Source organism: Thalassophryne amazonica, chromosome 17 (genome assembly GCF_902500255.1).
Source record: "Thalassophryne amazonica chromosome 17, fThaAma1.1, whole genome shotgun sequence".
Taxonomy (NCBI): Eukaryota; Metazoa; Chordata; class Actinopteri; order Batrachoidiformes; family Batrachoididae; genus Thalassophryne; species Thalassophryne amazonica.
Genome location: NC_047119.1, coordinates 33059197 through 33082231, shown reverse-complemented (window position 1 = coordinate 33082231; position 23035 = coordinate 33059197). Strand labels below are relative to the sequence as shown.

At 45.1% G+C, this 23035-nt stretch overlaps 1 protein-coding gene across 2 annotated transcripts in view; it reads left to right on the top strand.

Moving 5' to 3' along the window:
* The window catches only part of sh2d3ca (SH2 domain containing 3Ca), a 189492-nt gene that overhangs the window by 140296 nt on the left and 26161 nt on the right, over positions 1-23035 (top strand). For both annotated transcript variants that reach the window (XM_034192003.1, XM_034192004.1), the window contains 3 exons: positions 742-870; positions 18405-18554; positions 22042-22319. In XM_034192003.1, the coding sequence (XP_034047894.1) occupies positions 742-870; positions 18405-18554; positions 22042-22319 (557 nt within the window). The remainder of the gene's footprint in view (positions 1-741; positions 871-18404; positions 18555-22041; positions 22320-23035) is intronic.

Here is a 23035-nt window from a genome sequence, read left to right as displayed (position 1 = left end):
CCGCCTGTGGAACGCCCTCCCAGACCACCTTAGGGCCCCACAGACGGTGGATGCTTTTAAGAAAGGATTAAAAACCTTCCTTTTTAGAAAAGCTTACAGCTAGTTTTTAACTAATGTATGTATGATGTATTGTAATTTTATCTTATCTCTTTTATTGCTGTTTTATGTGCACTTTGAGATTTGCATTCAAATATAAAGTGCGGTACAAATAAAATTTATTATTATTATTATTATTATTGTTGTAAAGCACTTTGAGTGTCTGATGCAGATGGAAAAGCACTATATAAATGCAGACCATTTACTATGTGATTCTTAGTTTTTTATTTATAATAAATTTTCAAAAAAATCTAAAAACTTTTTTCACTGTCATTATGGGGTATTGTGTGTAGAACTTTGAGGGAAAAAATGAATTTCAACCATTTTGGAATAAGGCGGTAACATAACAAAATGTGGAAAAAGTGAAGCACTGTGAATACTTTCCAATTGTACTGTAAACAATGAATTAAAACTTGAAATTACTCATTAATGTACTCATATTGTGTGTGAAAAGTAACTGAACATTTCCTTTAATATTCTCAACCAGATATGCAAAAATCATACCCACCGTTTTTATAGGTCACGCAAAGTCACAGTGTATTAGGACGGTTGGGTGCCTAATGTGAACCTTTTGAGTCACTTTCACTGATGTCATGTTTGATTGTTTTTGTTTTTTAAATTATTTGGTTTGTTTGTTCTGTGCAGTTCTCCAAGGAGAAGTACCTGCTGGAGTCTCCTCCTGAGAAGCTGCGTAAGGAGTTGGAGGAGGAGCTGAAACTGAGTCCCACTGACATCAGGAGCCATGGCTGGTACCATGGACACATACCTCGAGAGGTAGACACACGTGTATACAGTATATGTACATGCACTGCATTAGTCATTAATGCATGTTTTGGAAGGGGTGACATGCAAGAGTGTATGTCAAGGCAATAACGTAATCCTGTTATTGCTTGCCTCTACTGGTGGTTGGCTCTCACTGCGGTATTGTATCACTTCCTGTTCCGGAGCACAGCGGTGTTTTTCTGTATCTGTTAGCTGTTTAATCTGCGCAGTTAGATTGATCTAGTTATCTAGATTACGATTTGTTTCCCAGTGTAATCTTTACGTGCCTTAACTAAAGCACTCCTTCTGCTGAATCACCTCTAAATTATTTACACATTATTCACTTTGCGTGTTTTTAGGAATCCGCTAGGTTAGCGTAGCTACTAGCTCTTAGCCGATTTAGCATGGCGGCTTCTCCTGTCTCTCCCGCACTTTTCTGCTCTGGGTGTGAAATGTTTAGTTATTCCTCGGCCTCCTTTAGCAGTAACGGTACTTGTAATAAGTGTAGCTTATTCGTAGCTTTGGAGGCCAGGCTGGGCGAATTGGAGACTCGGCTCCGCACCGTGGAAAATTCTACAGCTAGCCAGGCCCCTGTAGTCGGTGCGGACCAAGGTAGCTTAGCCGCCGTTAGTTACCCCCTGGCAGATCCCGAGCAGCCGGGAAAGCAGGCTGACTGGGTGACTGTGAGGAGGAAGCGTAGCCCTAAACAGAAGCCCCGTGTACACCGCCAACCCGTTCACATCTCTAACCGTTTTTCCCCACTCGACGACACACCCGCCGAGGATCAAACTCTGGTTATTGGCGACTGTTTTGAGAAATGTGAAGTTAGCGACACCAGTAACCATAGTCAATTGTCTTCCGGGGGCCAGAGCAGGCGACATTGAAGGAAATTTGAAACTGCTGGCTAAGGCTAAGCGTAAATTTGGTAAGATTGTAATTCACGTCGGCAGTAATGACACCCGGTTACGCCAATCGGAGGTCACTAAAATTAACATTAAATCGGTGTGTAACTTTGCAAAAACAAAGTCGGACTCTGTAGTTTTCTCTGGGCCCCTCCCCAATCAGACCGGGAGTGACATGTTTAGCCGCATGTTCTCCTTGAATTGCTGGCTGTCTGAGTGGTGTCCAAAAAATGAGGTGGGCTTCATAGATAATTGGCAAAGCTTCTGGGGAAAACCTGGTCTTGTTAGGAGAGACGGCATCCATCCCACTTTGGATGGAGCAGCTCTCATTTCTAGAAATCTGGCCAATTTTCTTAAATCCTCCAAACCGTGACTATCCAGGGTTGGGACCAGGAAGCAGAGTTGTAGTCTTACACACCTCTCTGCAGCTTCTCTCCCCCTGCCATCCCCTCATTACCCCATCCCCGTAGAGACGGTGCCTGCTCCCAGACCACCAATAACCAGCAAAAATCTATTTAAGCATAAAAATTCAAAAAGAAAAAATAATATAGCACCTTCAACTGCACCACAGACTAAAACAGTTAAATGTGGTCTATTAAACATTAGGTCTCTCTCTTCTAAGTCCCTGTTGGTAAATGATATAATAATTGATCAACATATTGATTTATTCTGCCTAACAGAAACCTGGTTACAGCAGGATGAATATGTTAGTTTAAATGAGTCAACACCCCCGAGTCACACTAACTGTCAGAATGCTCGTAGCACGGGCCGGGGCGGAGGATTAGCAGCAATCTTCCATTCCAGCTTATTAATTAATCAAAAACCCAGACAGAGCTTTAATTCATTTGAAAGCTTGACTCTTAGTCTTGTCCATCCAAATTGGAAGTCCCAAAAACCAGTTTTATTTGTTATTATCTATCGTCCACCTGGTCGTTACTGTGAGTTTCTCTGTGAATTTTCAGACCTTTTGTCTGACTTAGTGCTTAGCTCAGATAAGATAATTATAGTGGGCGATTTTAACGTCCACACAGATGCTGAGAATGACAGCCTCAACACTGCATTTAATCTATTATTAGACTCTATTGGCTTTGCTCAAAAAGTAAATGAGTCCACCCACCACTTTAATCATATCTTAGATCTTGTTCTGACTTATGGTATGGAAATAGAAGACTTAACAGTATTCCCTGAAAACTCCCTTCTGTCTGATCATTTCTTAATAACATTTACATTTACTCTGATGGACTACCCAGCAGTGGGGAATAAGTTTCATTACACTAGAAGTCTTTCAGAAAGCGCTGTAACTAGGTTTAAGGATATGATTCCTTCTTTATGTTCTCTAATGCCATATACCAACACAGTGCAGAGTAGCTACCTAAACTTTGTAAGGGAGATAGAGTATCTCGTCAATAGTTTTACATCCTCATTGAAGACAACTTTGGATGCTGTAGCTCCTCTGAAAAAGAGAGCTTTAAATCAGAAGTGTCTGACTCCGTGATATAACTCACAAACTCGTAGCTTAAAGCAGATAACCCGTAAGTTGGAGAGGAAATGGCGTCTCACTAATTTAGAAGATCTTCACTTAGCCTGGAAAAAGAGTCTGTTGCTCTATAAAAAAGCCCTGCGTAAAGCTAGGACATCTTTCTACTCATCACTAATTGAAGAAAATAAGAACAACCCCAGGTTTCTTTTCAGCACTGTAGCCAGGCTGACAAAGAGTCAGAGCTCTATTGAGCTGAGTATTCCATTAACTTTAACTAGTAATGACTTCATGACTTTCTTTGCTAACAAAATTTTAACTATTAGAGAAAAAATTACTCATAACCATCCCAAGACGTATCGTTATCTTTGGCTGCTTTCAGTGATGCCGGTATTTGGTTAGACTCTTTCTCTCCGATTGTTCTGTCTGAGTTATTTTCATTAGTTACTTCATCCAAACCATCAACATGTTTATTAGACCCCATTCCTACCAGGCTGCTCAAGGAAGCCCTACCATTATTTAATGCTTCGATCTTAAATATGATCAATCTATCTTTGTTAGTTGGCTATGTACCACAGGCTTTTAAGGTGGCAGTAATTAAACCATTACTTAAAAAGCCATCACTTGACCCAGCTATCTTAGCTAATTATAGGCCAATCTCCAACCTTCCTTTTCTCTCAAAAATTCTTGAAAGGGTAGTTGTAAAACAGCTAACTGATCATCTGCAGAGGAATGGTCTATTTGAAGAGTTTCAGTCAGGTTTTAGAATTCATCATAGTACAGAAACAGCATTAGTGAAGGTTACAAATGATCTTCTTATGGCCTCGGACAGTGGACTCATCTCTGTGCTTGTTCTGTTAGACCTCAGTGCTGCTTTTGATACTGTTGACCATAAAATTTTATTACAGAGATTAGAGCATGCCATAGGTATTAAAGACACTGCGCTGCGGTGGTTTGAATCATATTTGTCTAATAGATTACAATTTGTTCATGTAAATGGGGAATCTTCTTCACAGACTAAAGTTAATTATGGAGTTCCACAAGGTTCTGTGCTAGGACCAATTTTATTCACTTTATACATGCTTCCCTTAGGCAGTATTATTAGACGGTATTGCTTAAATTTTCATTGTTACGCAGATGATACCCAGCTTTATCTATCCATGAAGCCAGAGGACACACACCAATTAGCTAAACTGCAGGATTGTCTTACAGACATAAAGACATGGATGACCTCTAATTTCCTGCTTTTAAACTCAGATAAAACTGAAGTTATTGTACTTGGCCCCACAAATCTTAGAAACATGGTGTCTAACCAGATCCTTACTCTGGATGGCATTACCCTGACCTCTAGTAATACTGTGAGAAATCTTGGAGTCATTTTTGATCAGGATATGTCATTCAAAGCGCATATTAAACAAATATGTAGGACTGCTTTTTTGCATTTACGCAATATCTCTAAAATCAGAAAGGTCTTGTCTCAGAGTGATGCTGAAATACTAATTCATGCATTTATTTCCTCTAGGCTGGACTATTGTAATTCATTATTATCAGGTTGTCCTAAAAGTTCCCTAAAAAGCCTTCAGTTAATTCAAAATGCTGCAGCTAGAGTACTGACGGGGACTAGAAGGAGAGAGCATATCTCACCCATATTGGCCTCTCTTCATTGGCTTCCTGTTTTAATTCTAGAATAGAATTTAAAATTCTTCTTCTTACTTATAAGGTTTTGAATAATCAGGTCCCATCTTATCTTAGGGACCTCGTAGTACCATATCACCCCAATAGAGCGCTTCGCTCTCAGACTGCAGGCTTACTTGTAGTTCCTAGGGTTTGTAAGAGTAGAATGGGAGGCAGAGCCTTCAGCTTTCAGGCTCCTCTCCTGTGGAACCAGCTCCCAATTCAGATCAGGGAGACAGACACCCTCTCTACTTTTAAGATTAGGCTTAAAACTTTCCTTTTTGCTAAAGCTTATAGTTAGGGCTGGATCGGGTGACCCTGAACCATCCCTTAGTTATGCTGCTATAGACGTAGACTGCTGGGGGTTCCCATGATGCACTGTTTCTTTCTCTTTTTGTTCTGTATGCACCACTCTGCATTTAATCATTAGTGATCGATCTCTGCTCCCCTCCACAGCATGTCTTTTTCCTGGTTCTTTCCCTCAGCCCCAACCAGTCCCAGCAGAAGACTGCCCCTCCCTGAGCCTGGTTCTGCTGGAGGTTTCTTCCTGTTAAAAGGGAGTTTTTCCTTCCCACTGTAGCCAAGTGCTTGCTCACAGGGGGTCGTTTTGACCGTTGAGGTTTTACATAATTATTGTATGGCCTTGCCTTACAATATAAAGCGCCTTGGGGCAACTGTTTGTTGTGATTTGGCGCTATATAAAAAAATTGATTGATTGATTGACTGTGCACAGGTGAAGCCTTTTAAAATCACACATTGTGTTCTGTGTGTGGACATCTATGATCTGAGTGGTGTTGGGGGTGATGCAATGAGTCCACCTCCAGATGGCTGGTACGGGTACATTAGTAACAAAGTGAAATCCAGAGTGAAATTTGTTCCTTCTGTCTTTACTAATGGAGAATCTCCTTTGGCTGACCTGGTAGAGCACTGGTCATGTGAGAAGGCTTCAAAACGTCCAATATCACTAGAAAGTCTGGGAGCATGCGCTGATGCCATTCTTCACCGTATCCATGACACCATGGAACCACTTTGCATCCTGGATGGCAACTAGCATCAAGAGCACCAACTGGTCCATCCCCACCTCTTGAAAATAACCATCTATCTGCTGCAGCCAGGTGAAGCGCAAACCGCCCCTTTGGTCTTCCCCAACCACTGAGTTCCTCAACATTAACACAGCCACTGTAGTATGAGTCAGCTGGGACTGACCAGACAAAATGGGGAGGGTGGGAAAAAAGGTGCTGTGGAGTCAGGACATCCTGTTGAAAAATGGTTTGTTGGACATGGACTGAGAACCTGGAACTGATGAATTACTACTATAACAGCAGACCCACAGAGAGAGCCTACATGCAAATATGTGGGAACTATGGCTGAGCAGAAAACCAATATCCACACGGACTAAGAAGCAACTGGTAGTTCTGTGCTCAGACCTTACTAGAAGGAAGTTACTGTCACAGCTGGAGATTGAAAGGCTCCAATAGAATGATGATGGGACTCAGCAGCATGTGGAAGAAGAGCTGCTTGTTGGGAAAGTGTAGGTACACGGACCCACAACAGGGGGCGCAAATGAACGGACAATGGAGGAAGTCAAATACAACACTTTACTGTTGTGAAAGGGCACAACAAACACAACAGATTACAATAATAGACAAAAGGTCAAATCACAACAGGTGTCGTGTGGGCAGGCTCGAAGATAGGAGACGTCTGTCCAAAGTAGAACCGGAACCACACGATTTCCTCCGCCACCAGACCCCGGGAATACTGGAGCCGCCAAGTCCCGAACTCCCAGGTGGCCACTGCCTCCGCGTGTCGGATCTGGTACTGCTGGCGAGGAACAAAAAAACAATTAAAGGTGGGCGCGTATGCACCCAGCAATTCACACGGCAGGAAAACCAACTCCACCTCTTGTTGGAAAAAGAGTCTGTTACACGATACACAAAAGTCACAAAGGTTACTGTCAAATAAATCTCACAGCCAGCTGAGAACGTTACCTTCCTGGTAAAGCGATATCTCGGCAAAGAGGTGGAGATGACGTCTTGCTGATATACTGATGCTGATCAGATGAGTGGTGACAGCTGTCATAGGTGATGAGTGTCAGCTGTCACCCCGGCTACTCCTGTTAGGCGGCAGCGCCCTCTGGTGCCTGGAGCCCGCACTCCAGGCAGGGTGCCCTCTGGTGGTGGTGGGCCAGCAGTACCTCCTCTTCAGCGGCCCACACAACAGGACCCCCCCCCAACGGGCGCCTCCTGGCGCCCAACCAGGCTTGTCCGGGTGGCGGCGGTAGAAATCGGCCAGGAGGGCCGGGTCCAGGATGAAGCTCCTCTTCACCCAGGAGCGTTCTTCGGGTCCGTACCCCTCCCAGTCCACCAAATACTGGAAGCCCCGGCCCATCCTACGGACGTCTAAGAGCCGGCGCACAGTCCAAGCCGGCTCGCCATCGATGATCCGGGCAGGAGGTGGTGCCGGACCCGGAGTACAGAGGGGTGAGGTGTGATGGGGCTTGATCCGGGACACGTGGAAAACGGGATGGATCCGCAGTGAGGCCGGAAGCTGAAGCCTCACTGCGGCTGGACTGAGTACCTTGATGATTTTAAACGGACCGATATACCGGTCCTGCAGCTTAGGGGAGTCCACTTGAAGGGGTATGTCCTTAGTAGACAACCACACTGCCTGCCCTGGCCGGTACGTAGGGGCCGGGGTCCGCCGACGGTCTGCATGGGCCTTCGTCCTCATCCGGGCCTTCAGCAAGGCAGAACGGGCGGCACGCCACACCCGACGGCACTTCCGTAGGTGGGCCTGGACCGAGGGCACACCGACCTCTCCCTCAACCACCGGAAACAGAGGAGGTTGGTACCCCAGACATACCTCGAAAGGGGAGAGGCCGGTGGCTGACGACACCTGGCTGTTATGGGCATACTCGATCCAGGCCAGATGGGTACTCCAGGCCGCCGGGTGCGCGGCTGTCATGCAACGCAGGGCCTGCTCCATCTCCTGATTGGCCCGTTCTGCTTGCCCGTTGGTCTGGGGATGATACCCGGATGAAAGACTCACCGTGGCCCGCGATCGGAGACGATGTCTGTTGGGATCCCATGCAGCCGGACGACGTGGTGGACTAGGAGGTCCGCTGTCTCCTGGGCCGTCGGGAGCTTCGGGAGGGCCACGAAGTGGGCCGCCTTGGAGAATCGGTCCACTATCGTGAGGATGGTGGTGTTGCCCTGGGACGGCGGGAGGCCCGTGACAAAATCCAGGCCGATGCTGGGACCAGGGGCGATGGGGCACGGGCAGCGGCTGGAGCAGTCCCGAAGCCCTGCGATGGTCAGCCTTGCCCCTGGCACAGGTGGTGCAGGCCTGGATATAATCCCGGACGTCGGCCTCTAGGGACGCCCACCAGAAGCGCTGCCGGACAACTGCCATGGTTCTTCGCACCCCTGGATGACAGGAGAGCTTAGAGCCGTGACAGAAGTCCAGGACTGCAGCCCTAGCTTCTGGTGGGACGTAGAGTCTGTTCTTCGGCCCAGTTCCGGGGTCCGGGCTTCGTGCCAGGGCCTCCCGGACGGTTCTCTCTACGTCCCAGGTGAGGGTGGCCACGATAGTGGACTCCGGGATGATGGGTTCCGGTGGATCCGCCAACTCCGTTTTGACTTCATCTTCATGTACCCGGGACAAGGCATCCGATCTCTGGTTCTTGGTCCCGGGACGGTAGGTGATCCGGAAGTCAAAACGGCCGAAGAACAGTGACCAGCGGGCTTGCCTGGGGTTCAGCCGCTTGGCGGTCCTGATATACTCCAGGTTCCGGTGGTCAGTGAAAACCGTAAATGGCACGGACGTTCCCTCCAACAGATGTCTCCACTCTTCAAGAGCCTCTTTCACCGCAAGGAGTTCTCGATTGCCAACGTCATAGTTCCGTTCGGCCGGGGTCAACCTGCGGGAAAAATAGGCACACGGGTGAAGGACCTTATCGGTCTTCCCGCTCTGGGAAAGCACAGCTCCTATTCCTGAGTCCGAGGCGTCCACTTCAACCACTAACTGGCAACTAGGATCGGGCTGCACCAGAACGGGTGCAGACGAGAAGCGTCGTTTCAACTCCTTGAACGCGGCATTGCAACGATCCGACAAGGTGAAGGGGACTTTTGGTGAGGTCAGGGCTGTCAGGGGGCTAACTACCTGACTGTAGCCCTTAATGAACCTCCTGTAGAAATTTGCAAAGCCAAGGAACTGTTGCAGCTCACCGCCGCAACCTTGGCCGGATCAGGAGCGACGGAGTTGGGGGAGATGATAAACCCCAGGAAGGACAAAGAAGTGCGGTGAAACTCGCACTTCTCGCCCTTCACAAACAGCCGGTTCTCCAACAACCGCTGCAGGACCTGATGTACATGCCGGACATGAGTCTCAGGATCCGGAGAAAAGATGAGTATATCGTCTAGATATACGAAGACGAATCGGTGCAGGAAATCCCGCAAGACATCATTAACCAATGCTTGGAACGTCGCGGGGGCGTTTGTGAGGCCGAACGGCATGACCAGGTACTCAAAGTGACCTAAGGGGGTGTTAAATGCCGTCTTCCACTTGTCTCCCTTCCGGATCCGAACCAGGTGATACGCATTTCTAAGATCTAGCTTCGTGAATATTTGGGCTCCATGCAGGGGCGTGAACACTGAATCCAGCAAGGGCAACGGGTATCGATTACGAACCGTGATTTCGTTCAGTCCCCTATAATCAATGCATGGACGAAGTCCGCCGTCTTTTTTACCCACAAAAAAGAAACCTGCACCCATCGGGGAGGTGGAATTCCGGATCAATCCGGCGGCTAAAGAGTCCCGGATGTAGGTCTCCATTGATTCGCGCTCAGGTTGTGAGAGGTTGTACAGCCTGCTGGACGGGAACTCAACGCCTGGAACCAAATCAATGGCACAATCGTACGGACGGTGGGGGGGAAGGGTGAGCGCCAGATCCTTACTGAACACATCCACAAGGTCATGGTACTCCACCGGCACCGTCCCCAGATTGAGCGGGACTCTGACCTCCTCCTTAGCCTGGGAACCGGGAGGAACCGAGGAACCTAAACATACCCGATGGCAGGTCTCGCTCCACTGAACCACTACCCCGGACGGCCAATCGATCCGGGGATTGTGTTTTAACATCCAGGGGAACCCTAAAATCACACGGGAGGTAGTAGGAGTCACAAAAAGTCGATCTCCTCCCGGTGATTTCCTGACACCACCAGAGTTACTGGTGGTGTCTTATGTGTGATTGGTGGGAGTAGGGAGCCATCTAGTGCCCGCACCTGCACAGGCGAGGTAAGCGCCACCAGAGGGAGCCCTATCTCCCTGGCCCATCTGCTGTCTAACAGATTCCCTTCAGAGCCCGTGTCCACCAGTGCTGGGGCCTTCAGGGTTAAATCCTCATAAAGGATTGTCACTGGGAGTCGTGTGGCAATATGGGTATGTCCCACGTGAATGTTTTGACCCACCCCTAACCCAGTGTCTAGGGGCGGGCGTTGGTGTTTTAACCGCTCGGGGCAGTCCCTTACTTGATGCTCTATTGAGCCACAAACAAAGCACGCTCCGTGGGCCAGCCTCCTCTGTCTATCTGGTGCCCTAAATTTGGCCCTGCTCGTGTCCATAGCTTCGTCAACAGGGGGAGCTGTCACCACACGGAGCGTAGAGGCCGTGGAGCGTGGGAAGGGCGGAACTCGGTCGGAACCGGAATGGAGAGGGACGGCGCATGCCCGGCCACGCCCTTCGTCTCGTTCCCGACGGCGTTCTTCTAACCGATTGTCTAATCGTATAACGAGATCAATAAGCCCGTCTAAATCCCACGGTTTGTCCTTGGCCACCAGGAGCTCCTTCAGGACCAACGACAGTCCGTTTACGAAGGCGGCGCGGAGGGCAGTGTTATTCCAGCCGGACCTCGCAGCCGCGATGCGGAAGTCAACTGCATAAGCAGCTGCGCTCCGGCGCCCCTGTCTCATTGACAGCAGCACGGCTAAAGCGGTCTCTCCTCTATTTGGGTGATCGAACACTGTTCTGAACTCCCTCACAAACCCATTATATGTCAGAAGGAGCTGTGAATTTTGCTCCCAGAGCGCTGTAGCCCAAGCGCGTGCCTTGCCCTGAAGCAGATTAATTACATAAGCTATCTTACTAGCATCAGTCGCGTACATGACGGGACGTTGTGCGAAGACGAGCGAACACTGCATAAGAAAGTCCGCGCATGTCTCCACACAACCCCCGTACGGCTCTGGAGGGCTTATGTATGCTTCAGGGGAAGGTGGGCGGGGTCGTTGAACGACCTGTGGAACGTCACTGTTGCGCACAGGATCGACAGGAGGGGGAGCCGCAGCAGCGCCCTGAGGGCGCACCTCCACCTGCGCGGCGAGAGCCTCCACCCTGCGGTTTAGGAGGACGTTCTGCTCGGTCATTAGATCCAACCGAGCCGTAAAAGCGGTGAGGATTCGCTGCAACTCACCGACCATTCCTCCTGCAGACGCCTGTGCGCCCTGCTCTTCCATTGGCCGTTCAACAGCCGGTTGACGCCCCTCGGGGTCCATGACGTTGGCCGAGATATCCTGTTGGGAAAGTGTAGGTACACGGACCCACAACAGGGGGCGCAAATGAACGGACAATGGAGGAAGTCAAATACAACACTTTACTGTTGTGAAAGGGCACAACAAACACAACAGATTACAATAATAGACAAAAGGTCAAATCACAACAGGTGTCGTGTAGGCAGGCTCGAAGATAGGAGACGTCTGTCCAAAGTAGAACCGGAACCACACGATTTCCTCCGCCACCAGACCCCGGGAATACTGGAGCCGCCAAGTCCCGAACTCCCAGGTGGCCACTGCCTCCATGTGTCGGATCTGGTACTGCTGGCGAGGAACAAAAAAACAATTAAAGGTGGGCGCGTATGCACCCAGCAATTCACACGGCAGGAAAACCAACTCCACCTCTTGTTGGAAAAAGAGTCTGTTACACGATACACAAAAAGTCACAAAAGGTTACTGTCGAATAAATCTCACAGCCAGCTGAGAACGTTACCTTCCTGGTAAAGCGATATCTCGGCAAAGAGGTGGAGATGACGTCTTGCTGATATACTGATGCTGATCAGATGAGTGGTGACAGCTGTCATAGGTGATGAGTGTCAGCTGTCACCCCGGCTACTCCTGTTAGGCGGCAGCGCCCTCTGGTGCCTGGAGCCCGCACTCCAGGCAGGGTGCCCTCTGGTGGTGGTGGGCCAGCAGTACCTCCTCTTCAGCGGCCCACACGACACTGCTTCCAAATAGGGCTAAAGAGCCAAAAAATACAAGCCTGCAGTGTCAACCATGAGAGCTGAACTCGGAGAGCTTATAGTGCTGAGACTAAAAAGAAACCCCAGATCTGACTCCCAAGACTCATTGACAGAGTCCAGTCTGAAGAGATGTGGGAAGAGGATAACCCAGTGCTGCCTGCTATCCTCCTTACAGCATCCCAAAAATCAACAGGATCATATGTGAGCCTGCAGCGGTAATCGTGCAGATGCTTGGGTATACAGTGAATCCAGAAAGTATTCACAGCGCTTCACTTTTTCCGCATTTTGTTATGTTACAACATGATTCCAAAATGAAGTGAATTCATTTTTCACTCAAAATTCAATTCACAGCACCTCATAATAATAACATGAATTTTTATTTTATTTATTTATTTATTTATTTTGCTAATTTATTGAAAGGAAAAACTAAGAAATCACACGTACATAAGTGTTCACACCCTTTGCTCGAGACCTTGATGTACCTTTGGCAGCAATTACAGCCTCAAGTCTTCTTGATTATGATGCTACGAGCTTGGTGTACCTATCTTTGTGCAGTTTTGCCCATTCGTCTTTGCAGCACCTCTCAAGCTCCATCAGGTTGGATGGGAGGAGTCGGTTCACAGCCATTTTCAGATCTCTCCAGAGATGTGCAATCAGATTCAGGTCTGGGCTCTGCCTGGGCCACTCAAGAACATTCACAGAGTTGTCCTGAAGCCACTCCTTTGATATCTTGGCCGTGTGTTTAGGGTCAGTGTCCTGCTGAAAGATGAACCGTCGCTCCAGTCTGAGGTCAAGAGCGCTCTGGAGCAGGTTTTCATCCAGGATGTCTTTGTACATTGCTGCATTCATCTTTCCCTCAATCTTGACTAGTCTCCCAGTTCCTCCTGCTGAAAAACATCCCCACAGCATGATGCTGCCACCACCATGCTTCAGTGTAGGGATGGTGCCTGGTTTCCTTCAAACATGATGCCTGACATTCACACCAAAGAGTTCAATCTTTGTCTCATCAGATCAGAGAATTTTGTTTCTCATGTCTGAGAGTCCTTCAGGTGCCTTTTGGAAAACTCCAGGTGGGCTGCCATGTGCCTTTTACTAAGGAGTGGCTTCCGTCTGGTCACGCTACCATACGGGCCTGATTGGTGGATTGCTGTAGAGATGATTGTCCTCCTGGAAGGTTCTCCTCTCTCCACAGAGGAATGCTGAAGCTCTGGCAGAGTGACTATCGGGTTCTTGGTCACCTCCCTGACTAAAGCCCTTTATTCCCTGATCGCTCAGTTTAGACGGGTGTCCAGCTCTAGGAAGAGTCCTGGTGGAACTGAACTTCTTCCATTTATGGATGATGGAGGCCACTGTGCTCATTGGGCAGTGTGTGTGATTTTTTTTTTTTTTTTATGTAATTAAGAATCTGTTGGATGCCTTTAACGTTCTGACCTCGAAACGCAGCTCAAAATTAGTTACTAACTCACTGTTACTCATTTGTAAATTTCTGTTTAATTATTGAGCGTTAGCTCACGTAAAATAATATGAAGTGTTTCAATTCACAAATACCAGAAATGTTTCCATAAAGTTTCTGCTTTATGTCAGTTTATCGCAGTGGCTTTAGTAATTATGTAATTAAACTCGAGGGAGAGAAAATATTATTTTATTATTTCTATCCTTTCCAAAGTGTGTGCACTCTTTACACAACAACACCAAACAACACTAGCACTGATTAATGAAAGTTGTGTGTCGCTGCTCAGCAGAAATTGCTTTAGCATTTGGAAGAAGGGAAACTGTGCCAGATGGACAGGTGTGCACACTGCTGACGTCTGCAATTGAATTTCACAGCTGGTGACTAACACACAGATACACAAGCAAACGTGCACCCACCCACAATGCACCAGGCACATGTGGAGGACACTTCAGCAACCTCTGGGTACTCCCTTCCCGTCTCGCTCGCTCTCTCTCTCTCTCACACGTGCAGAAACCTTCTGTGACTATTTCATCTTTAAATTAGCATAAAATATTCATTTATTCATGGATTTGCTCCAGTGTAAATTTGGGGAAACCCAGATCCCTGCGGTTACACAAACAATACTTAGTGAGCGGCTCTCACACGCACCGTGTAGCATCAGCTGCCACTGTGACACTCTGGAGATATTTTCTTAGTGGGATGGGGTGGTGACAGAATTTAAAAATAGATTTCAAACCCCTGCTATATCCATGTTGTTAATCTACACAAACAACAACCAGCAGAACTAATGGGAGTAATTATTTAAAGCTACAGTGTGCAGAATTTAGGGGCGTTCATGAGCAGAAATGGAACATTCATAACAATCTGTGCATTAATGCATAAATTAGCTGCAACAACTACGCAATGTGTTTCCATGAGTTTAAAATGACCCCCTCATATCTACATGGGAGTGGACCCCTCACCGCCCAGCCCAGTCTCACTATTTTTGTTCCGTGGCCCCGTCATGAAAAGCACCTGCTTTTCGTGACACTGTGTTTTTATTTTGCTGTTTATAATCTTTCTTCTCCTAACTCTAACCATAGCATAAGTTTGTACCCTCTCCAAACGTTAACCAGACCCCCCCTTCACCCCACATTTTGTGCCCCATCACGAATTGAATTTGTGCCCCCATTACGAAAAATGGCCCATTTTCGTGTTCCCCGTCACAAACCCATAGATTAATGTACTTTTCATAATCCAGTCCCACAAACTGCCGTGAGAATGGGTTGCACCGCCATGTTGATACACTCACCCCAAATAGACATTCACTCGCCATCTTTTGCATTTTGCACTGTCTACTGGTTGCTATTGCAGGCTTAAAAGTTCGAGAAGAGCTATTTTTGTGAAGCGGAGTGTTAAACCCCAGGGCCTGTAGGCACGAAGCATCTCAAAGTCCTCTCAAAGAGCTCCTAACTTAGCCTAAAATTTCCAGGCAAGGAATCTTAGCCTAAGAGTGAGCCAGCAGGTGTCTGAGAGCGAGTCCAAGCAAGGAGGGGACTGAAACTCCTATCTTAGTGAGGAGGCGCGGTTGACCCCGTTGCTAGGTATGATGTGATCCTGTAAGAGCTGTGATTTGATGTCACGGAAAGGGAAGGGGAAATAAAAAATATAAATGCACTCTGCACTCCTACATATGAATGAACAGTAAAATCAACCAATCATAAAACTGAATTAAGAAATGCATAATCATGAAAAGAATTTAATGTCATGATGATGATACTTAGCAAAATTAAATTGGAGCGATCGCCGGGCCGGGCACTGAACCTGTAAATTCTTGTGCTGCAATGCATTATGGGAGTTCTGGGTTGTGAGGCTTTAAATGATGCTATTGTGCTTCATGTTAGTTTAAAAGTGATGTTAGTGTTGTTGATTTATAGTGTTTTTGTAGTTCAGTTGGTTTAATGAGTTAAGTGTTACCATGTTGTCACCATAAGTGAAAAGTGTATCGTGTTTGATGCCGTCCCTGTGTTGTTTTATCTGAAAAATAAGAGCGCCTCCTAGTGACAGAGTGCCAAAAAGACAAAATCTCTCTCCTGTCTTTCATTCCACGCAGTTCACAACAAAATGAATAGTTACACAACTTGAAGATGTTTGAACATTATCTTGATATTAAATGTGTGTGGGTGCGTGAGTTTAGAAATAAGTTCAATGTAAGTACATAATATAATTGTAATTACGTTAAAATTGCATGCATGACACAAGAAAGTGAAAACACTTATTTCCATTGTCCATTTAAAAATCAAATGACAAAATAGAAGTAATAATAAAATAAAATATCAATAAAACTGATAATAATAATAACAATAATGATAATATTAGTGTGTGTATATGATAACAACAACCTAAACAATTTATAAATACATTAAGACAGTAAATTAACATAAAATAATTACGTAGATCAAGCAGGTAACATGTTACTAACTCACTGTCATTCTACATACGGAGAATATCTCTGCTTCCTCTCTGTCTTTTCCACCAGCTTGTCTGCTTAAGACACTCTTAGGCTTCTTAAAAGTCCTCTTCACTACTCTTACCAGCACTTTAGGAGCGCTCTAGGACTAAGGTGCTTTGCGGACAACTTTCATCTTACCAAGGGAAAATTCTAAGAAATGTCTTAGGCTGCTTCGTGCATACGGGCCCTGGTTCTTTGGGTATGTCCTGGATAAATAGCTTAGTAAGTAGAAAAGATACAATTTATTCCGTTTCAGGTGAAGTCAACCAAACCAGATCTGGGGTTCTCACCATCCCAAGGTCACGCAGGAACTTGTTCAGGAAAGCGAGCCTGAACACAGTTTACAGTAAGGTTTTTATAGACATCCATTGACATCATTCATGATAAAGAAGTGGTGCGCCCATGTGTGTGCTTACGTGATCTAAAAACGTCATGTCATGCTTAGGCCATGTGGGTAACTGGGTCAAACTTGAAAAGACGTAAAAACAGTGCCTTGGGTTGGCGAAACCACTGTCTGTTGTTATGTCATTTCATATGATAACGATAATGAAAGATGCTAGCTTTCACAAAATGTGCTTTCTTTGCAGATAAATAAGATTTTTACCACAGTGTGTCAGTTCTGCAGATATGATTTTCAACAAGAACATATTGGCCTGCAAACTTGCTGATCATCATCGCTCCTGTAAAAACTGACATGGCATAACTTTAGCAGGAATGTAAAAGTAGTACTATGGGTTTGAGTATTTGGAATCCATAATATTTCTAAGGTTATTAACAGGAGGATCGTGCATACTGCTTCTCACAAGAGAAGGCAAGAGAGCACGAATCCCCATCACCAAAGAAGGGAAAACGTGAAGGGAAATAAAACTGCAATCTGCAAACTGATCACAAGACTAAATCCTACACTGTTGATTTAAAAATCATAGCAGTAGTCCTTCTGATAGGTGCAAATCAGCAAAATATAGCAAACTCTAGGTGGCGCTATTCTCCTTCATGCTTTTTGAATGTTGGACTGAAATCATCTTCCTTCTCATTTTCATAAGGTTGATGAGGTTATTTGATAAGGAAACAGTCTGTTTTTATAACCTTGCAAACACAAGTTTTTCTGTGCATGAGTGATGGAACCTTTTTAAATAATGAACTAAAAACAGACATCAGCCAGTTTGATGTGTTGTTAAATGGAGTGAATTATCACATGAAAGCTGCAAAAACACAAAAAATATCTAAGTAACAAGGCGTCAAATGCTTCACCCTATGCAAATACTGCCGCCTGCTGGGAGCATAAACACCATGCACCTTGTGCTTTGCTGCACCTTGTGCTTTGCTGCATTGTAGATGTCATGTCCTCCATTATATGTTGAACTAAAGGCTTTCTTGACACCATCAGCTTTCATTAGTGGTCTCGTTGCAGAATGTTTAAAAGGAAATGCAGCACAGTTTGTAACGTTTCTCGTTTTACTACAGATTACCAGATCAATATTTGCCTCTCAGTGCCACACGAAGAGACACATCTGCAGTGTTTGGTCAAAAAGATGTACAGCCCGAGGCTGTTCCTTTGCCCATGAATCAAGGATTGATTTTTAGATTGCTTTTGTGTGTCTGTCAATAAATTCTAAATTTCATTTTGCAACAGAGCTGAACTCAATAATGTATCTTCAGAAACTCATTATGGGCTCTGGTCCCAAAAACGCAATTTTTATTCAAGCTGTAACATCCTGTCAATATGATACCACCATTTTAGGATCAGAGACTTTTGTGTTTCTTTTAAAGGGGTCACCTGACCTTCTTTAGCAAGCCACCCGTCACCAAGTGTTAATTGGTGTTAAAACAGACATTAAAATTTGTAGGATGGTTAACATTAAACCTTGAACAGATTTAACTTTAAAAGGCTTACAGATACAGTGTGTAGGTTTTAGTGGTGTTTATTAGCAGAAATAGAATATAGGATTCATAACCATTTGTGCATTCCTATGTGACTACCTGCAACAATGAATCAATGTGTTTTTATGAGCTTAGAATGAGTTCTTCATATCTATAGGGGAGTGGACCCCCTCATGGAGGCTGCCATGTTGTTTCAGTATCTCCAAAATGGGATTCAAGCAGAGATTCATGGGGTGGAAGAGAATCAAAATCATGACTGATCGTGATGATATAACGCAATGTGCAACCTCACCACCGGATGACTCGAAATCCTACACACTGTAACTTAAAAGTTACAGTGTGTAACAAGAATGCTAATGTATGAGTTCTTTCTTTGCCTAGGTGTCAGAGACTCTGGTGTTGCGTAATGGAGATTTCCTGGTACGTGACTCTCTGACCAGTGCGGGGGACTACGTGCTGACCTGCCGATGGGATAATGAGGTGTTGCACTTCAAGATCACCAAGGTCTTAGTCAAGTCCAATGACACCAAAGTAAATATTCAGCGCCCCCTTCCACACACACACACATACACACATTCAGACCATCTGATTCTGTTCTGAGGAACTCATCAATCCCTAACAGCTTTTTCAAAAACATGCTCACATTTACTTTGATAGTCATATGAAGTTGCATCTTTTGCTGCTTTCTACGCTCCTCCACAATAGCACATGTGTGGTACATTGTTTTCAGTTCTGTGTGTCTGCCCATAATTTAACCCCTTAAGCCCTAGAACCTGTTTCACCAAAATTACATACCCATACAGTATGATTTATTTCTCAGCTTGTACAAGGTTAAAAATGCAAACGTTTGGATCAGCTAAAAGACAGGTCCTAGTGGATGTTGTGGATGCAAAAAAAATGAAAGTAAATAATACTTGGTAGGAGTAAATGAGGTTTTTTCCCAAAAAATGAATTCCGATTTATGTCTTCATTTGCTTGGCGTTTCAGCTGTGGTTAGTTGATATGTGATTGAAGTGGATACTTTTGTAGCGTTGACTTCGCTTGACATTTTGATGTATAATAAGTGTATGTTGGTGTCAGCATTGGTTAGAGTGTTCAAATGTTTCAAAACAGGGCAAGTCCCCAAATTTGGGGACTCTAGGGTTTAAGAAGTTAATGTGGAGCAGTGCTGATGGGATGGCTGAGGGACAGCCAAGGACAAAGTGACGTACTTTAGAGAAAAAAAATGGTCAAGCCATATATCACATGTCCTATTGTTCATATTACCTGTGACCTTTGATGGTCTTAAAAGTTCAAACTCAAGTCATGACTGTTTAATTCGGTTTTGGAGCCAGATAATGGTAAAGCAGGTGGCTCCCTGGCATCAGAGTTTGACTAGCAATATATAGACCAGGGTTTGATTCGAGATCTGTTGCTTTTCGTGTCCTTGGACATGACACTTCATCCACCCAGCTGTAAATGGCTACCTGTATTGTCTGGGGAGGTAAGCTGTGATGGACTGTTGTAGACATTTGTCCACCTCATGGTACAGGATCCAGGGATAAGCACTGGGGCCACTGGGCCACAGGGTCTGTGAAGTACTATATTGGTTGAATTATTTGTTGAATTGTTGAAATTCTGGCATTGTAAATTTCTGGAAAGACTGATTAAACCTCAGGGGTCCAGAAACATAAAACACATTGATGTGGACTCCCCTTTGAGTTCATGGACTTCTTGATGGTTAAACCAGAAGGACACCATGAAATAAACAGGGACACTATATTTACTAAAACTGGACACAAAGGAAATAATCAGAACCAAAATAACAAAACCCAGCACTAGCAATACTTAGAAAATAACATAACCCTCAAGAGCAACAAAAACCTCAGGGGCCATGTAAGACTACTGCTGAATGCATGGAATAAGGCAAACTATAATAATGCCCGAGCTCCGGAGTCGAGCTGCTGCTCCTCCACGTCGAAAGGAGTCAGTTGAGGTGGCTCGGGCATCTTTTCCGGATGCCCCCTGGACGCCTCGCTGGAGAGGTGTTCTGGGCACGTCCCATTGGGAGGCCCCGGGGAAGACCCAGGACACGCTGGAGGGACTACATCTCTCGGCTGGCTTGGGAACGCCTTGGGGTTCCCCCAGAGGAGCTGGGGGAGGTGTGTGTGGATCGGGAGGTCTGGGCGGCTTTGCTTGAGCTGCTGCCCCCGCGACCCGACTCCGGATAAAGCGGAAGAAAATGGATGGATGGATGGATGGATAATAATGCCAAAACCCAACACAAGAACAAAACATGAGGACCAGTACACCAAGTTTGGTAGCCAATAATCTAATTTTTGACTTTTGAATCCAATAATCTCAAGGTTTGCCAAAAACAAGCACTTTAAGGACAGACCTCGGGTGGATCATCATTCACATATCAAGTCAAAGCACTTAGGAAAAGGGGGAGGCACAAATCAACAGTCATTGCTCAAATCAACAGTCATTGCAACAGTCATTGATGGTATGGTGTTGTAATTTTGTTCCATTTTTGATTTGACCTTGAATTGTGACAGAATGCTTGTGCTGACTTTTTTATCATTCTTTTTTAATTTGCCCCGCCTCCGACGGGCTGCTCAAACTAAATTTCCTTTGGGACATTTTTAATACAGTTGAGATACCGAAGAGGATACCAACTGTGATTGATGCTATTAATTATGTCTGTGCTTTTCTGGCCATGATATATCTGTTTTCTGCAGAAGAGAATGCAAAAGTAATCAAGTAACGCTGTTTTGTAAATACCCTTCTAGTGTTGGATCAACATAACTTAGCAGATATTCTGAGGTACTATAGTAGAGAAGAGTCCAGGTCTGAATAACAACAGAAAACGGATCCGTTGCATTTAGGTGTGCTGGAATCTAGCCACACAAGCAGTCCTTTAATGTTGTTAATAACACCTGGGTTTGGTGAGTCAACATTCACTCTTCCTCTAGAAGTCTCTTGTGCCCTAATGAGTGTTTTTGTTGGAGATTGATTTGACTCACGTGTGGCTCTTTAATATTGTTCCACTCATGAAGCTCAACAAAGATCCAAGATCTGCAATTCATTGTGGTCTGAATGTGGTAAACCCAGATCTCTGCTATAGAAAATCAATGATTTGCAAGTAAGATGGCTTAATGGTTAATGGCTGGTGTAAATTTTTTATATAATAATGAACTAGAAAAGCACCCAGTCCATACCTCCACCAGGGCCAGTAGTCCTCTGCTTATATCTCTGTTGTCATTTCACTTTTATCTCTTTTTCATTGTGAGAGGATTATTCCTTTAATCTCCTTTATTATTCTTCCTGATTGCTGTTCTTTGATTCTAAACGAATCAACAATGCTGATTATAGAATAAAAGTGATTAGGACCAAAGGAACATCATCAAGGAAGTTAAATTTTCCCTGCCATTTGTCTGTCTGTCTGTTTGTCTGTCTTGGTTTAATCCTGTAATCAGGGTCAAGAACTCTCAGTCAAGGGAGGGATCCTGAACGTCAAACTAATTGGCAATCCTCAGTAAAAAAAAAAAAAAAATCAGGAGCAGACATCAAAGATCAGAATTGCAAATCATGATCAAAGACTGGAATTGAGATTTTCAAAGAAAAATCACTGGATTTGATTTAGGCTAGAACTTGGTAGAACTGGAATGGAACTTTTTCAAATTCTCATAATGGGTTACACAATTACTCACAGATGTCTGTCCTATTTTCTTTTGTAATTTAACCATCATATGTGCAAAATATGCTTTTATTTAGCTCTTACATATTTGGGATTTCATGTTTGCCTTTCTTAAAGATGCTACAAATTATTATTATTATTATTATTTTATTTTTTTTTATTTTTTTTTTTATTTTAGTAACATTAGATGTTGCACTTGCACCAGACTTCAGCACATAAACATCATCCTGCCTCCTCAACCACTCCTCCTCACTCCTAAGTGCAAAACAGTACATGTCCTCTAACTTTATTCCCTTCATCCTGTTCCCTGTATTGAGAATGAGATATTTTCATGCTCAGGTGCAGTACATGTTGGAGTCAGACACCTTTGACTCGGTTCAGGAGCTTGTACGGTTCTACGTGGGCCAGCGCCAGCCAATCTCCCAGTCCAGCGGGGTTCACATCTACTGTCCGGTCAGTAGAACTCTCCCACTGCGCTACCTGGAGGCAACCTTCGCCCTGTCCAACAACAAGCAGGGCTCTGCATACTCGCCATCCAGTCAGAGGGGGGCTTACATCAAGAGAAGGAGTGTCACCATGACTGATGGGCTGACAACCGAGAAGATAATACCTCACAGGTGAGCCAGGAGATGATTTGTGTGTGTTTAAGTGGGAGAGAGGCTCAACAGCAGTTGAATAATGAAGCCCTTGATTTTTTTTTTTCCCTCACACTTTTCATCATATTTGTCATTATTACATAATTGTAAGATAATTTATTTCTGTTACGTACATGATCAGTGATCCAGACAGCCCCAGTCCAGTTGAGATTCCAGTGGCACCACTGACACCAGAGCCGGAACCTGTGCCAAACTGCAGGTTGTGTGTTTGTCTGACACTAGTGTTGTTTATGAGCACTGAACGAGACCACCCTACATTCCCGCAGTCGTCTCACGTCACAGACATCACCAAGAAGCCCTCTAGTAAACTACCTCTTAGTTCCTCACAGTGAAGTTGCAAGTTGAAACATTCACTTGGGCACATGTGCACCCGTTCACCCCCTTGTCCTGTTTCAAACTAGACACACAGAAATGGAGCAGCAAAATGTGTTGCATAAAATATGCTTATTTCATAAGGAAAGTGAAAAGTGAAATATTGGGGTTGTGAATCCAACAGACAGGTGTAGTGGGGGGGGGGGTCCATGTTTGACCTCTCCAAAATAGCTCACACAAAACAAGGCTTATTGAATATTTGAACCAAAAGAGCCATTTTCTTTACAAAAGAATTCACTGCATGAAACCCCTCAAACTGGCAAATGAAACGATTCGAACAATTCAATGTTTTGAAACAGTCAATA